The sequence below is a fragment of the Paralichthys olivaceus genome, chromosome 10 (genome assembly GCF_024713975.1).
Source record: "Paralichthys olivaceus isolate ysfri-2021 chromosome 10, ASM2471397v2, whole genome shotgun sequence".
Lineage (NCBI taxonomy): Eukaryota > Metazoa > Chordata > Actinopteri > Pleuronectiformes > Paralichthyidae > Paralichthys > Paralichthys olivaceus.
In genome coordinates, this window is record NC_091102.1 from 11,179,983 (window position 1) to 11,195,901 (window position 15,919).

Genomic DNA, 15,919 nt, shown 5'->3' on the forward strand with positions numbered 1-15,919 from the left:
CCTTCATCTAATCTTTATCCAGCAGCCACACCAATGTCCAGGTGATAAACAGACTATGTTAAGATAAAAACAGAGTTTCCTTCTGTAGAAAACCAAACGCCATGGTCTTTAAGTGCACTTACGTTTACTCTGTGACAAAATCCGATTTTAAGGACAACTTCAAGAACAAAGAGCAATTCTAGCTGCATAAAACACTATACCTCTTTAAACTTATCACGAAGGGCAGGTTGGAGGAGAGATGCCTTAAATAAATGTCCTTCCCCAAATAAAAACAAATTCTAAATGCTTCATGCAGGCAAATTCAAAAGATATTTGCAAACCTACATTACATTTACTTAATTGAATTTTACATCATCATGTACTAATTACTTTTAAATTTTGCTTCAGTATATGTGATCCTAACACCAAAGGTTAGCTTGATGTAAAGCAAACTTAAGTTACTGCTCCGGAAGAGGTCAGAACACAGCCCTGCCACAATGGTCCATCTGATCACAGCAGCTATTATTCACTCACTAACCATGCTGTGTCAGAGTGGGTCCTGGGAGTCCAGCCCACTATTAGTGCTTTGATCCTGTGTGCCCTCAGCCGGCAGCCACCCACACTCCCACAGGAGCACTCTCCTCTCACTTTCTCCTAACAGGCCCACACAAACCTCAGCCACGGACTCAGACCACTGTCACCTTGTTCCAATGGAAAAAGGAAAAGCAATGATAGGTTTATTTCAGCCAACGGTCATTTTCTTTAAAGGGCTACAGAAGCAGGATGTCCTTCAAAAAAAGTAATATGTGTGCATTACTGTTTGATAAGCACGATCTATCAGTCTAATCAGTTCTTGACACAACAGAACTCTGTGTAAATTACATCATACACAAATTTTTAATTAATTTAATGTTATTAATGTTAATCTTGTTTATAGAAAAAAGAGCTCTATTTTAAATATAGAGGACAGTCCAGAGAAGGTTGCTGTCAGTAGAGCGTTTACCATGACCAAGGCTCAACAGTCCCCTTCACTCAGGCTGCACCACATTTCACACACTGATAGAAATTAGTTCCCTTAATGTGCCTGATCTTTTTTTGGAAATCCGTTCAGTTGCTTGTGTATAATCTTACTTCCAAACCAACAAACTAATCAACTACCAAATGAACAGGGGTGAAAACATAACCTTGGTGGAAGTAATATAAATTTAACAAAAAATGTATTCCAGAAGAAAAACAAAGAGCACTGACACCATCCAGATACAAATCACATTTTCAAGAGCACTACATTAGAAAGACAAGGGAACTTTATTTGCACTTGTTAAACAGCTTCACTACACATCTAACCTTATGTGTTTACGGAGGGGAGTCAGTAACTCATTCACCTTACATTATACTGTCACCATTTATCACTTGCCTCAGTTGGTTATTGTAGACTGAATATTACACTTTGATTTACAACTACAGCAAGCAAGCTGCAGTACTGCTGCTGCTTTTTTGCATATGTAGAGCGTCCCTGAAATGATTGGTGGCAAACTCTCTGCAAACAGATTTAAGTCAGTGCCTCCTGGAAATGGTGCGTTAGTAATTTGAAGGCATAAAACTGAAGCAACAAGTCAGCCTTTTCTTACCAACATCCATGGCTGTTTCCATGAAACTCTTCTGCCTGGAAGCAAATTCAGCGAGCAGTTTCTGCTGTCTCTCTCTGGCCCTCTGGCGTCTGAAAGAAAGAACAAGCAAAATATTATTTGATGAATCTGCAGTGATGTGAACAAAACCCTTTTTTTTTTTTTTTTTTACTTGGAACAAAACAAATACCAAATGTATGTATGTAACCATTTTGTAATATTACAGAAATATTACTTTATAACTACTAGTATCATCATGTCTGATTTTAACTTTGCCGTGAAAGATGAAAAAAGTCTATCTATTAATTTGAATTTTTATAGCACATTTCATGCAGAGTTATGAAGGCATGAGAGACTCAGGGTGCTTTACAGTGAAAAAGAGAAAACATTAAACAAATGACATAGAAAATACATATAAATGCTCCACACAAACAATACAACCTAAGAGCCACCCGTACAGGACATACAGTATATGAAAGTACAGCATTCACACTCTCTCTCACACGCACACACTTTTAAGTTTTTAAAAAGTTTGTTTTTAAAAGGAGACACATCAAAAGGTTGATTTTTAAACTAAGCCCCCTTTCCACTGGTCAAAAACCCAGAAACATCAACTAACATCTTTCTCTGGTCTGTAATGGGAATGGAAACAAAAGGCATTCACTCCAGAGTTGAATGACTCTGCAGTAGACATGGGTTTTAATTGGCTCCGATTGGCAGTGACACTCAGGTGAACACGCTAATCTGGCAAGAAAGCGAAGTGAAAGAGAGTGGCTCCTCTGTGTTTCGCTCACAAAAACAGAGGCCAAACTCTGCTGGCAAAGTGAGAAGAGTAAATCACCTTTTTATTTTTTGAAAATTATTAGTGGGTTTAGCCGCATTTTGAAAACCTGCATAGACCCGTTAAATTTTGGTGTATAAGAGGTATAAAATGGAGGGTTGAGCTCCACTCTGCAGACATACGGGGGGAGAGCTGTAAATTAAGTTCCTAATAAGAGCACATAAACAAATACTGACAGGAGCGTCGCAGCTCAATAATTTTCCACTGATGGCTTCAGGGGTGCCGACAACCAGCCTGAGGAATGGGGAGCAGCTCCTCACTTCTCGCTGCCCAGAGCGCACTGCTGCCTAAGTGTTGCCATGGAAACTGCTCTAGTTCCAGTGAGTGGGACTCGATTCTACCTTTACCTTTGTCTGTGGGGTGAAACCAACCCCAAAAGCAGGCCATTATCAAATGGTTATAGCCCATTCCATCATCGTTACAGGAGGGGAAAGGGATACACGGACTGGGGAAAAGCCAAAACCCACCGAGTTTGATTTGATTTTTGCAAAGTGTACGGGGTTAATGACGACACGTGAGTGCATGAGGTTATTGTCTTTCCACAAAGAAGGCGAGTAGAGAACAACAAAGAGGCTTGCTCGGCTTAGTCAATGACACGTACTAATGGTGACATACAGAATATTTGCATCGCGACAGTCTGCACATCCAGTGCCCGACAGTGATTTGAGCAGCTGTTGAAAAGATAAAATGTGACAGGCTGAGAGAACCATGATTAATTATCACTTCTTTTGATTTGCATTCTTTTTGACACAAACCTCTTCCTGGCAGTGGATTTATAGAGGATATGTGACAGGATACACATTCATTGTCCTTGAACACTTGAAGCCAATATACTGTAAAGCAATTCTTGAAAACATTTTATAGATTATGTCTTGATTATAGCCGAATGTTAAATGCAAAATGGAGCTGTACAAAAGCACTTGCAGATTACACTACCTCTCTTCTTTATCCATGGTTTTCTTGTCAGAGGGACTGTTCTTCTTTGGTGGCACTGGAGGACACACTTTTCCACAAATGTCCTGGATGCTACGCTTGATTTGGCAGCTGCGTGTGGCTGCCTTGGTGAGGATACGCTCAATGGCCGTAATACCGTCTCCGTGAGCATGGCGGCTGGTGTCCATATCCTCCAGCCAGGACGCCGACAGGGAGTTCTGCCTGGACGTCAGTTTCTGGTGGAGCTTGATGAGGAGGGACAGCATGCTCTCTCGGATCTCCAGGATCTCCGTCACCAGCTGGGGTGGTGTGCCTGGTGGGACCCAGCGCGTTGAGGAGCTCTTGGGCCTGACAACCTGGGTGGCCTCTGTGTTGCTGCGGTTGATTATCTCCTGGAACTTTCTCCTGCGCTCCGCCACGAGGCTGAAGACCTGAGCTTCACGCAGGTTCTAGGAGAGCATTGGAAAGATATGAATTACAAAACACCATTTGTTTTTACATGGGCAGTGCTAATGTAACCACTGTGAATATGAATGTTGTACAAATACTGTCACACACATACAAACTCATTTTACAGCACTTGATACACATCAAGTACCAACCCCCACTGTGTCAACACAATATGCGAGAAGAAAGAGAAGAAAAACTTGATGGTTGCTTGTCTTTAAACACCCTCTCCTACAATTATGCCACTAACAGTCTGATTGGCTTTGATGGATTGAAGAGGTGCTTCATTACCATAGTCTGACTGGGACAATATATATAAAAGTCAAATTAGATGTCCATTTTGAATTTCAGCTGACGTCTTATGAATACCTTCGCTGATAGTGCTCAAAACAACCATATTCCTAAGAAAAGTCTTATCTTCTCCATGTAAAAGCTCACAATCCGTCTGAAGGATTGCCCTGACCTGACAAAAAGGACCTGAGCTGCACCGTTAAATAAACATAAATCATATACCCCAGTCAATGCGACATCAATCATACTGACATGCGGTTAAAAAGCATTTACCCAAACCTGCATTACACACATAATTAGTTTCAGCAGTCAAGAGGGAGGGAAACTGCTGAAGCACGACATTATACACACACCAAGGCAGACCTCCTTTGAAAGGCACAAAACAAACACGTGCACGGATATTCTTTGAGAGTAAAAGATCACATGGACAAATGCAGCTGCTGGTGGCATCAGAGCAATCAGCCTTGTTTAGAAAAAGACAGCTACCTCTCTCCAATTCCCTGAAAGACGTCTGGAATTCTGTGGAGCAAGTACAGCACAGTGAACAACAGTGGTGATGATGATGTCACAGATGAACACACCATGAGCACCAAACCATCAATGCAACCTGGTAAATGAAGCATACACATGCCAGGGCTGAGCGGAAAGAAAATGTGAAAGAAGGGTATCGAACAAATCTTTCAAGTCAGCAACACCGAAACTGTCAGGAACACCTGTAAAGTCTGTTAAGTCTGTTAATTATATGATTGTGATAATGTATGGAGTACTTCACACATTCAGGCCCTGCACTGCAAGAAAAGCCATTTTATTCAGAACTTGTTATGTTGTTGAATTACACATTAAACATTAGAACCTACCAGCATTTTTAAAATTCACCATGTTGTGGCAACGGTTCTTTGTCAGGAGAAGTGACTTTCTGTAGTTTAATCTAGTTGCCTGCTGGTGTTCATTTTATCAGTTATTATTTTTATTTAGTCTTGGTCCTGTGTCAAATGTCCTTGTTAGTTAGTATTATATATAATCAATTGAATCCAGATTTTTGTCAAGTTGCAGCTCACCAGGTTTTAGATGATCAGGTTATATTTTACATGTGTAACTATCGGTCAGTTACTTAAAGTCATCACTGTGCTAGTGACAGGTGTGGTCGATATGCAACACAGTAAATACGACTGCTGCACTGAAACAGAACTGAATATTTCGTGTCCTCCTCTTTCGTCGACAAATATAAAGGAATTTTGCTCGGGTATGAGCGAGGGCAGAGGTTGTGCCAGTGGACTGAAGCAGCCTAAGTTTGAGGACAAGGACTCAAACTGAAGCACAAGTCATTTGCACAATATCAGTGTAGCTGGATGCAGACAAACCATTTTGAGCAGGAGCAAAGGAAATTTGTACACATGGAGCTATTTGAGGAGGCAGCCAGGCTTTGAGGGAAATCATTTCATACCTTAAACATGTAATGAAGACATCGTGACCTCAAAACAAATGACTGCACTCGTATAAAGACAGGAAAGAAACTACATTTTGTGCAGACAGGAGGCACACAGTGAATAACAAACTGAGAGCTAGACTCACCACAAGTCTCTCACCCAGATGTTTTTATTATAGCAGCAGTGCAGTGTCATTAATGGCACCGTAACTCAGCTCAGCCTTTAGCAGAGCTCTTACCTGGCCATAAGAGCAGGCTTCAGTGCTGGTGCTGGGAGGGGCCTCTCTCTTCACTTCAGGGGCCGTTTCAGGGACCCGAACCCTCACAAAGTTGATGACATGGTGCAGGTTGGAGAGGAGGTTGGTGCCCGGGAACCAGCTGTCATGGCAGTGCTCCTCAATGCAAGGCTCCTTAAGGTATAAGATACACGTTTTAAAAAGGATGCTGGTTTGAGAGTCTAAACAGTCAGATGACTGCTATTCACAGCTCTTGTATCTCACCTCATTGTCCTTGTTGTCTTGAACTTGGTTGTCCAAGCCCAGCTCGATCAGGTACAGCACCATGCACAGCACATGCTCAGACATGTTCTGATGATCCATCCATATCTGTAACATATTGAGTCATGAGTTTAAACTGAGGAAAATGTTTCTGCAAGTGCATCAACATGTTCATCATTTGATTTAGATCTGTAATGGTACTGGTACAGACAAAAAGGATCCCCAAACAAATGGGATAGAGATGTTCAAATGCCCCTTCCAGATACCAATTACGATACCTGGACTTTGCATATCGGTCGATATAGAGCACCGCTCCAATACTGGTGCATTTACAAAAATAACAACTTATAAAACATAATTCAAGCTGAATGTCAATACCCCTGTATGGAAGTGATGAATGCTATAAAATGATTCATTGTGTTGCTGATTACAACAGTAATGCCGCTGCTCAAAACCGAAGTCTTGCCTAAGGAACATGTTGCTGTTTTGCTTGTGGGACAGCTTGAAATATTGCCACACATTTTAGCTAGCTCTGGTTAATGTAATGGGATGACTTTTTCTTAAGCCACTCTAAAAACAGTTCTTGCCACAGTACTTGCCAGTGGCAGCATAGTGCAACTGCTATTTTGGAGGAAGAAGTGATTTCCAGGTTAAGTGGTACTGGTATCAGTATACTACCTATGCCAATGCTCTTCCAGTTAATGCACACCTGATATCATCTTTGTCCTTTTGTTCCTGCATTATGCCTCATCTACAGTCTGTTCATTTAGTGCTGCACCTTCTGCATTTTGTCGTGATTTCGAACAATATCTTGTAACATGTCAACACCAATTATTTGCTAAGTCATTTTACTTGTGCACCAATTAAACATGGCAAACAGAGTCACTTCTGATTAAGTTCAAGGAGTCAATTGAGATGCAAGGGTAGCACTGCATTATCACATGAATGGTCTTTGAGAGGCTCACCTTGTAAAGCAGAGTGAATATCACAATGTGCAGTGTCTTGCAGTGCAACAGCTTGATTAGGCCTTTGTAGCACGGATGCAGAGGAGTCCTCTCCTTGTAGGGCGGCCAAGGGTTGCCAGTGTGAATCCCAGACTGTTTCAAACTAGGTGAGGTCATCATCGACGACGAGAAAAAAAACAAGTATCAGCAAAACAATCCACTTACATGCAACAGAAGTTTGAATTTCCACAATTTGATGAGGTGACTGTTGAGAATAATTCACTGTACAAATGATTTCAGTCTATGAAACAGCACAGCCAATGGGTAACACGGTCACGCGCGCTATTAGTGATATTGGGATCATTGTTATATAAAACCAAGGCCAGCTTGACAGGCAATTCATCATAACCAAACAGCGTGAATGAGCAACATGAGGCTGGTATCAGACTGAAGGTGGCAATGGCAGCTTCAATATGCTTCAAGGAGAAATATGGCTCCATTCCATTTGGTTTAGAAAAGAAAATACTGGCAAAGAAAAGGGTATACTACACGAAAGACATACAGTTCGCTACATGAATGATCTGTCCAGACTTTGAATTAAAGTTTTACCAAAATGTGCTAAAATTCTGTGGATTTTGGGGGGCTAATGCTGAAACCGACATTAGAGAGAAAAATGTATTCCTTTAGAGATATTTTGAAATATAAATAATTCCTTAGTTGTTGTTATAACAAAGACGTGTAACTGAGGCTTAAACCTTATTATAAACAACTATATATAAAATAAAACCCAAACACAACCAGGCTACACTAAAATCCCATTGTGAAAAAGGTCATTTCCCCAAGTACGATTTCAAACACTGAAGGACTCTATGGTATACTTAGCATGCCCCACACACTCCAGTAACCTTTTAGAAAATTAACTCTAAAACAATCTCCTTCACCACCTTCACTGAGACGTTTCTACTGCAATCAAAGAAGAAAGATTCCCTCGATTCTAATACAATTTAGCCTGAAATAATAAATTGATTTTTCTCGACAGCTATCTAATTGGAACCAGCTCTGGCACTAAGCAGACCTGACCTTTCTTATCATGTCCCCTCATGAGCAGGTGAGAGAGGGGACCCTGTGACACTGAACAGATCACGACGCAGGTTGGCTTTGTCAGGGATGATTGAACATTAATACTCCCACTAAAGAACAGAGTAATGTCAAGCTAGACACAGATAAAAAGGGCACTATCCTATGACATGTTTAAATGAAAACCACTGCTGCAACCAAGGCATTTACTGAGGGGAAAGAAATGAAGGCATCAGTGTTCACTTACAATGCTGAGTATCTGTCCATCGCTGACTGGACGTCACGCCGGTAGACTGTTCTGAGAACGACCATGATGGGGTCAAACTCTTTTTCCCACACCTCGGCTAATTAAGAAAAGGAGAGAAATGATTTGTTAACTCTGCTGCAAAGCGACATTGATTCACTTTCTCACCATTTTCACCTCCTCTTTGTGAGTGGTGTAAGCCTGACCCCAAGTGGTCAGGGACATAAATGACACCCGATGCTCAAGCTCAGGCCTCACACTCACAAAGTTTACTAATTTCTACTCAGACAACAGGATATAAAGGTGTTATGTCTGACACACAACACATTAGTTATAATATTTATATTTGTTTGAAAGAAACAATATCAATGCTCTCTCAGTGGTTTGTGTCCAATATCTTATTATTCAAGTAGGAATTGAGCATAAATTTATTTCCATTACACATAAAAATATATTAATAGCCTAATAATATCAGCCTAATATGAGTAGTTCAACTCAATGCCTTTATTTTCATTGCACAGTGTACAATGGAATAAAGTATGCCAGTGATTCAAATAGTAACATAGCTCACAGACAAGGAGACACATTACAGTCTAATAGATAAAAATAAAGCAAACAACAATAGTATACAAATAGAATAATGTCTTGCATTAAAGCAGATGAGTTTATGTATGTACTCCTTTATATTGCACATAGTAACAATGCGCATGATAATGCACAGAGGATTACAATATTTAACTTTACTTGCGCAAAAATAAAAACATTTGTTGGACTTAGCTGTGGTGAGCTCTACACAATAAGGTAGTAATAAAAGCACTATTGATAATAAGTTTTCCATTACTACAAAAAACTGCCCACTGATTCTCTTAATACAGAACACTGTACTTATATATTTTCTAATCTATGTTGCGCATTTTCTCTTGATCTGAAACATCCAATTCCCTTTGCATTGCAGTCCTTCTTACTTATTACTAGACTTGCCCAGTGGAGGACAGCAGATAGACACATTTTCCTCTCCACTGGAGGTCCTCTAGGTATAAAACCAGCTCTGCAGGTGCAGAAAGTATTCAGCATAGAGGACAAAGACCCTGACAAGCTTCCCACAGAAAGCATGGCATTTTTTGCATTTGTTTTAAAAGCCAAAACACATTATTTAATTATTTCAACAAATGCAATTACATGTAAATTCCCCCTTAAACACACTGGTCACCTATGTGATATTACCTATGACATATGTAAATGGAGGAAAAGGTTCTTTGTTAAAATGTTGAGTAATTAATTAATCCTACCTTTAGGTGTGTACATCCCCTGCTGCATCGAGCCTCCAGGCTCAAACACTGGTGCTTTGAAGTCGGCCACAGCAGAGAGCATCTCCTCAAAACTACAACTCCCTGGTACAATGCCACTCTTTGGGTTGGGATTCTCAGGAATCTAAGAAAACACTCTTAAGGAAAAAAATGATTTTCCAGGGAAAACTAAAAATATCTATAAGCCATTTAATATTTTATCTAAATACTGAAGGATACAAGATCTAAGAGTGCACTGTGTGTGCGGTCATTCATACACAGCTGTGAGACCATCTCAGATCGAAGGATCTCATCGTCCGTCATCCCTGTTGGCAAGAATGAGTGAAAGTGACTAACTTACAAAGTACAGCCTACATTAAAAACAACATTAATCATTTTCAATGTTTCAAATGATGCAGCAATAAGCCATGAAGTGATCGCCCAATCTGTAACTGTTCAAGTTACCTTGACAAGGATAAAAAATGGCACTGCTCTGTCATATCAGCAAATCTTATGAGTTTTACAGATCTGTATTCACTGTAGAGCTACTTCATCATATAGTAAGGTATTTCTTATTGTGCTAATCACTGTATTTATGTATCACATACCCAAATGTACACGCAGGCTCGTAAGTATGACCAGGAAAGTCAGAGCTCCTTCAAGCATCGGTCTCTCCTGCTCAGAGTCTAACACGGCGTTCTGATGCTGAGATGCCATGGTCAGCAGGTCGACCACTTTAAACCTGTGTTACAGACAACAGAGTGTAAAATGCTAGTACCACTAGTAAGCTGGGAGTGTATTTAAGTGCATACTGCAGTTACAAGAAAGCTATGTGTATGAAATCCTTCACCTTTCAAAAACACTTGATATGAAGTAGTCAGGATCTAGCCTCGACGCACAGACCTGTAAACCAAGAAACATGTGCATAAAACGATTCAAAATAACAAAACATTTAGAGAAAATGTGTAAATGTATATGTATGGGATTCAGCAGTTCTAACCTGGAGCAGATAAATGTCTGGGTCAATCATGGAGTTGCAGAAGTGCGACTGTACGTAGGTCATAGCCTGCCCCTTGATCTGTAGCCCATTCCTGACCCACATGTTGCTGTGGATCTCAGACAGGCATGCCTACAGCCATACAAAGCAAAGTTTTCATCAAAACATGGCTGCGAGCACATGCACATACAAATTGTACATGTGTTTATTGGGCTGTGAATGTAAGACCTGGATTTGGAGTGGATGCACCATGATCTTCATCAGCATCTCTTGGTCAGGCAGGAGACTGTCCAGGTCCAGGCCTTGGCACTTTATAGCCTGAGTTTTAAACCACATGATTAGCTTTAAACCACATAAAAACATATGCCTGCGTGTCTTTAAGAGATGAGACTGTCGGACATACCTTACTGAGGAACATGGCATAGTAGCGGTGCAGTGGCAAGTGAAAAGTCACTTGATTTGGAGCAGGCTATGAGAGACACATAAGTCATGAGAAACAGGAAAGAGGAATGTCTGCTCATCACACTTTGTTGTTTTAATTTACCTCGTCTATGAAGCCAATGGCATCGAACCAGATCTGAAGTGTCTCCAAACAGTAGCGAACCACAGTTTTAGTATATTCCTGAGTCTCCTGTTGACACACAATTGAATTTGTTTAAAATTAATGCAGGTTTAAACATTAAGGGCATTAAGCACAGGATATGTATGTGGCATGTTCCAGTAATCAAGACCATCAGGATATGGGAGCTGTGTGTGAGAACAGTCCTGGTGTAAAGACTTACTTTGACTTTGCAGTGTGTTAAGAGACCCCACATTGGTTGTGCACATGCCTCAAGTTCTGCTGCAAACGCTGCATAGTATGTCTGGGACTCAAACTCCACGTGTTCATTCAACTCCCGCTTATTCAGGTTCATACCTGTCACAGCAGGAAATAGTTTTGATAAGTTAGACAGTTGACACATGTTACATGACATCTCTATGGTAACACAAACTATATGTTAAATGGGGGGGAAGAAAATCCCAAAGAATGAGCATTTTTTAAGTTTGTTAAAATTCAATGAAGATCTGGTGACCCCTATAATAAAATTCTCTATACTCATATCTGCAAACGAATCTGTATGAAACAGCAGAATTAAACGCTAAAGTAGTTCAGCAGACATGCATACAATCTAATAGCGACACATAACCTCTGCAAGAGGATACTCAAGCCCACTGTGCAAGGGTGGGTGTTATTTTTAGGGTGGTGGTACAGTTCACATGGCAAATGAGCAGCACTCGCCACAATTCTAATTCAGTGACAAAGCGTCATACACCCCACAACACAGTTTTTCTATTAGGAGTATTTTTAGTAGGGGACAGATGGGGTCTGCCTTTATCTTGACTAAGCATATTGAGTCTAAATATGAAAATGTACACGAGTATGATGAGCTGTGATCTAAATCAGCTGTTGTGTTTGACCTCATGTTGCTTCCATCCCAAATGACAGACATGTTACATTGATAGTCATGGTGATAGAGAAACCACCAGACTGCCACAACAGAACAGGTGGGGAACAAACAAATGTCAATCAAAAACAAATAAACATATCTTTCTTGAGTATTAGTCCAAACTCTGCTACCTTCAGTGTGAGTGTGTCTGTTTACTGCTCAGGTTGAAATCATGTCTTACCTTGAAAGAATGACACGAAGCTCATCCAGAGCATCAGCAATGAGTGGTCGTCCAGGAACTTTTTCGCTACACTTTGGTGTGAGAGGATGTTGATAAAATCACTAACTAACGGCCAGTAGGTGTTGTTCTTCAGTAGTGCCTCACTGCAGTTCACCACAACATGACGACTGTTTTCTTCATCTAAAAAAAGGGGGGAAATTAAACAGGCACATTAAGTTATAGCAGTTATTTAATTATTGAACACTGAAAGAAATATATGGAGAGATGTGTGACAATTAACTTGCAATTTCAACACCTGGCTGCCAAAAGAGAAAGACAATGTCATCTGCAGAGTTTTCAAAAAAAATAGGATGACACTCAAATGATAAATTCAAGCTCATTTCTCTCAGAGCCTGTAATAATTAGAAAGGCCAGAGGGATGAAACATCTGTGCATGTTTTTCTACACTGAAAATGATTAGAAATAAAGAAATAAAATTAATAGTTGTATTTCTTTGTTTAGCAATTCTATTTTTACTTCATTCAACAGTTTACAGGATTCATGTACCAGTTTTTCTACTAATAACAATTGGATGTGGTCTTCATGAATTTAGAGCTGATGATGAACAAAAAATAATGACCACCTTGTATGATGCTATCCATTCCCTCTGGCTTAATCCATTGTACAAGAACTTTTGATATAAAACATAAAAGCTACATCTTAAAACTTAAATTTCAGTTTGATAAAGCAACAGTTCTACCGTGTTCACTGCCACAGTGTTTGTGCAGTGATCCATAATAAGCATCCATATATCAGTCTTCATTCTTTACAATAACTACATGAGAAAGGTCTGATGAGATGTGCAGAATCCGACACATCTGGACAACTTACCTTGAAGTTCACTTTTAATAAGGCAACTCTCCATCATGTAGAGGAGGACTGTGACCATTATGTCCAGCAGGTGACACTCCTCGGTCATGTGTCGAGCCAGCTCCTCATTGCTGAACAGCTGCACGCTGATATGTACGATGCGATTAGACATGGTGTCCGACTCGTGGCTTTTCATCAGCGTTTTCATGATGAATGCATAATGCTGAACAAATGTTTTTGTAAAGGTGATCTGCCAGAGAGGAAAAGGGAAAACCCCAAAACACAATTTAAGCTGAATGCTACGATTCTGTCGCTCTGTAAGTATAATTTCAATTCACCAAGACATCTGAGAGGGAAACTAGAGCAACACAAGACATATTTGTGAATAAACACAAACACAGAAAAGAAATACCTTGTAATCTTGATCTGGCAACATGTTTAGTAAGAAGGTGACCATCTTCTGAGGAAACTCGTACTTTATTGTCCAAAACAGCAACTCCTCCAGAAAGCATTTATGCTTCAGAGATTCAATAATCCTTGGGTCTGAGGGCAGAAAAAAGACACGTTATAAAATAGGTAATTCATGTTAAATGTTTTGATGCATCACATTTTCTTTACATTTGTACCTTTGGTACTGCTACTCAGCTTAACCCTCTTCCTCTGACCAACAGATTGCCCTGCATCTTGATCTTCCTGGGAGTAAAAAAAACAAAACACTTACAGTAACTTTAACTGTACATCAGTTCATATCAGGTTAAGCTTCAGTGGATCTGTTCAATTGTGATTGGTATCATTATTTCTTCACATATAATAGATGATTTAATCATACACTAATAACAAATGACAGAATACACTTTTGAAGCCTGAGCGTAAATTGAACAGAAAAGGGTGAGTAAGGTTTTCTGTGTTTGATGCTGACACGAACCTCTTTACTAGACTCATCTGGGCCCCCTGGTGCAGTGGTTCCTAAAATAAATACAATCTCACATAAATAATAAACCAATATTTGATTTTAATAAAATAAAACAAAGTATCAATTAGCAGCATCTTAAGACATTGGACAAACACAAAGCAAATTTCTAAAATAAAACAGTTTTCAAAAATGACAATTTGTTCAAACAGCAGTTTTCAGCATTGGTTAAAACGAGACGTGACAAGTTCACATTCAAAATCACTTCCTCAAAGTTTGATCTCTCTGGCAGTAATGTCTGACAATAACTTATTATTTCTGGCAAGTAAAAGACTTTGACCCCTGTGAGGAATGCATGCAAATGAACAAGGATATGTTATTTCCAGTGGCTGACTGATGATGAAAATATGCTTCAAATGTTAACATGCTAAATGTTATCTTACCCAATAGGGCCATGGCCCCTGCACCTCCTTCTGCACCAACAGTGACATCAGCAGCAGCACCTTGAGTTTTCTCCTCCACAGACACCAGACCTGAATTCTTTAACGCTGACAAATACTTGTCATAGTTCTTTTTTGCGTACAGATTCTCCTCTTGGCCTGCAACAAAGAAGAAAAACACTGGACACTGTAACAACAAGTGTTGAAATCTCAAGATGAAGAAAACTTAATTTGAAGCAAGTGTGCAGAATTTGAGGAAAAGGGAATTTTTTTTTCAATTATTTTATTGGTTAATAGTGATGCTCAATTTGAGTACATGTTTTATTTCTGGTTTTGTCTTTTTATATAAGTCTTTGAATAGATCAAGCACAGTCTGCATTTTCCAAGCGAGTAGCACTTGTACTGCAACAGATGAGAATAAGACCTTAGAGAGAAATTACAAACAATTTTTTATTTCAATTATTGTGATCTCACTTTATGTTGTTTTAGAATAAACTCGATGGTAGATATTTACCCATGCTCAACTCTTTGAATGTTTGCTGATTGGTCAAGATCTTCGTCAGCACAGTCCTCATTGCTCCTCCCATCTTCGTGAGCTCCTCCAGGAAAGAGATCTGAGGCTCCAGCTGCTGCAGGACTTTCTGTAGATCTCTCTCAGTTGAGGTGTCTGACAAAGCAAGATAACAGATGGAAGCCACGAGACTCAGTACGTTAACAGTTGTATAACACAACGGTATCTGTCTGACACAGCAGACCGTGTTTTGCATTTGATCTACTTTATGACACAAGTCATTTTTACTGGTGATTTGGTCACGATATTAGTCTTTATTATAAGAAGGTCGTTGTTGTGAGTGTTTTCACCTGCTTCGGTGTATCCATCCCTCAGATACTGTATGATACACAGGATAAAGCGAGGCAGAACCATCTCTGACATCAAGAGAAGGTCTCGAGGTATTGAGGGGATATTTTCTCCTGTTCTCAATCGATGCCGTCTGCAAAATCTGAAAGAAACCAAACAAATGTTACCGTTAAAGAAAAATCATCAACAATAAAGTAGCAGATTCTCTCACTAATTTTTTTTTAATTTAATTATTATTTAATTCTTCTGACCTACATGATCAGGGTAGAGGCTCAGTAATGATTATTATATTTCTTATTTTAGTTACTTTCTCAAGAGTTGGGTATTGGTGTTGGGTTGATGTTGAAAGTTGTTAGGATTTGGTGAGTAAACAGGAGGTATTTTTAATCTCTGTAAATACACATAGTATGATGCATTGCAACACACAGACTACTCCATCTTTGCTCGTATTGCTTAAGACTACACAGTAACTGCTACACACAAATCAGTCAGCTGCAAAGTGAGCCCAAGTTATTATTATAACTATATTAGGTGGCCATGCTAAAATGCCTGGGTGGTCATTTTTTATTCTTTTATGACTGACTTGAATTGTTTTAGTGTTATTTT

The 15,919-nt window shown here is 39.6% G+C and overlaps 1 protein-coding gene across 6 annotated transcripts in view; it reads right to left on the minus strand.

The window, feature by feature from the left end:
- ubr3 (ubiquitin protein ligase E3 component n-recognin 3) overlaps positions 1 to 15,919 on the minus strand; it is a 38,841-nt gene that overhangs the window by 21,789 nt on the left and 1,133 nt on the right. For 4 of the 6 annotated variants that reach the window (XM_069532246.1, XM_069532245.1, XM_020089929.2 and 1 more), the window contains exons 2-25: positions 15,316 to 15,455; positions 14,969 to 15,121; positions 14,458 to 14,613; positions 14,030 to 14,070; positions 13,731 to 13,797; positions 13,517 to 13,647; positions 13,126 to 13,354; positions 12,256 to 12,435; positions 11,370 to 11,503; positions 11,132 to 11,218; positions 10,991 to 11,056; positions 10,816 to 10,905; positions 10,591 to 10,719; positions 10,441 to 10,493; positions 10,199 to 10,332; positions 9,831 to 9,916; positions 9,594 to 9,735; positions 8,308 to 8,404; positions 7,005 to 7,146; positions 6,043 to 6,147; positions 5,782 to 5,952; positions 4,603 to 4,635; positions 3,382 to 3,827; positions 1,608 to 1,696 (exon numbers count right to left, since the gene is read on the minus strand). In XM_069532246.1, coding sequence (XP_069388347.1) covers positions 1,608 to 1,696; positions 3,382 to 3,827; positions 4,603 to 4,635; positions 5,782 to 5,952; positions 6,043 to 6,147; positions 7,005 to 7,146; positions 8,308 to 8,404; positions 9,594 to 9,735; positions 9,831 to 9,916; positions 10,199 to 10,332; positions 10,441 to 10,493; positions 10,591 to 10,719; positions 10,816 to 10,905; positions 10,991 to 11,056; positions 11,132 to 11,218; positions 11,370 to 11,503; positions 12,256 to 12,435; positions 13,126 to 13,354; positions 13,517 to 13,647; positions 13,731 to 13,797; positions 14,030 to 14,070; positions 14,458 to 14,613; positions 14,969 to 15,121; positions 15,316 to 15,455 — 3,101 coding nt within the window. The remainder of the gene's footprint in view (positions 1 to 1,607; positions 1,697 to 3,381; positions 3,828 to 4,602; positions 4,636 to 5,781; positions 5,953 to 6,042; positions 6,148 to 7,004; positions 7,147 to 8,307; positions 8,405 to 9,593; positions 9,736 to 9,830; positions 9,917 to 10,198; positions 10,333 to 10,440; positions 10,494 to 10,590; positions 10,720 to 10,815; positions 10,906 to 10,990; positions 11,057 to 11,131; positions 11,219 to 11,369; positions 11,504 to 12,255; positions 12,436 to 13,125; positions 13,355 to 13,516; positions 13,648 to 13,730; positions 13,798 to 14,029; positions 14,071 to 14,457; positions 14,614 to 14,968; positions 15,122 to 15,315; positions 15,456 to 15,919) is intronic. The other 2 variants (XM_020089931.2, XM_069532247.1) reach the window with 1 other exon arrangement.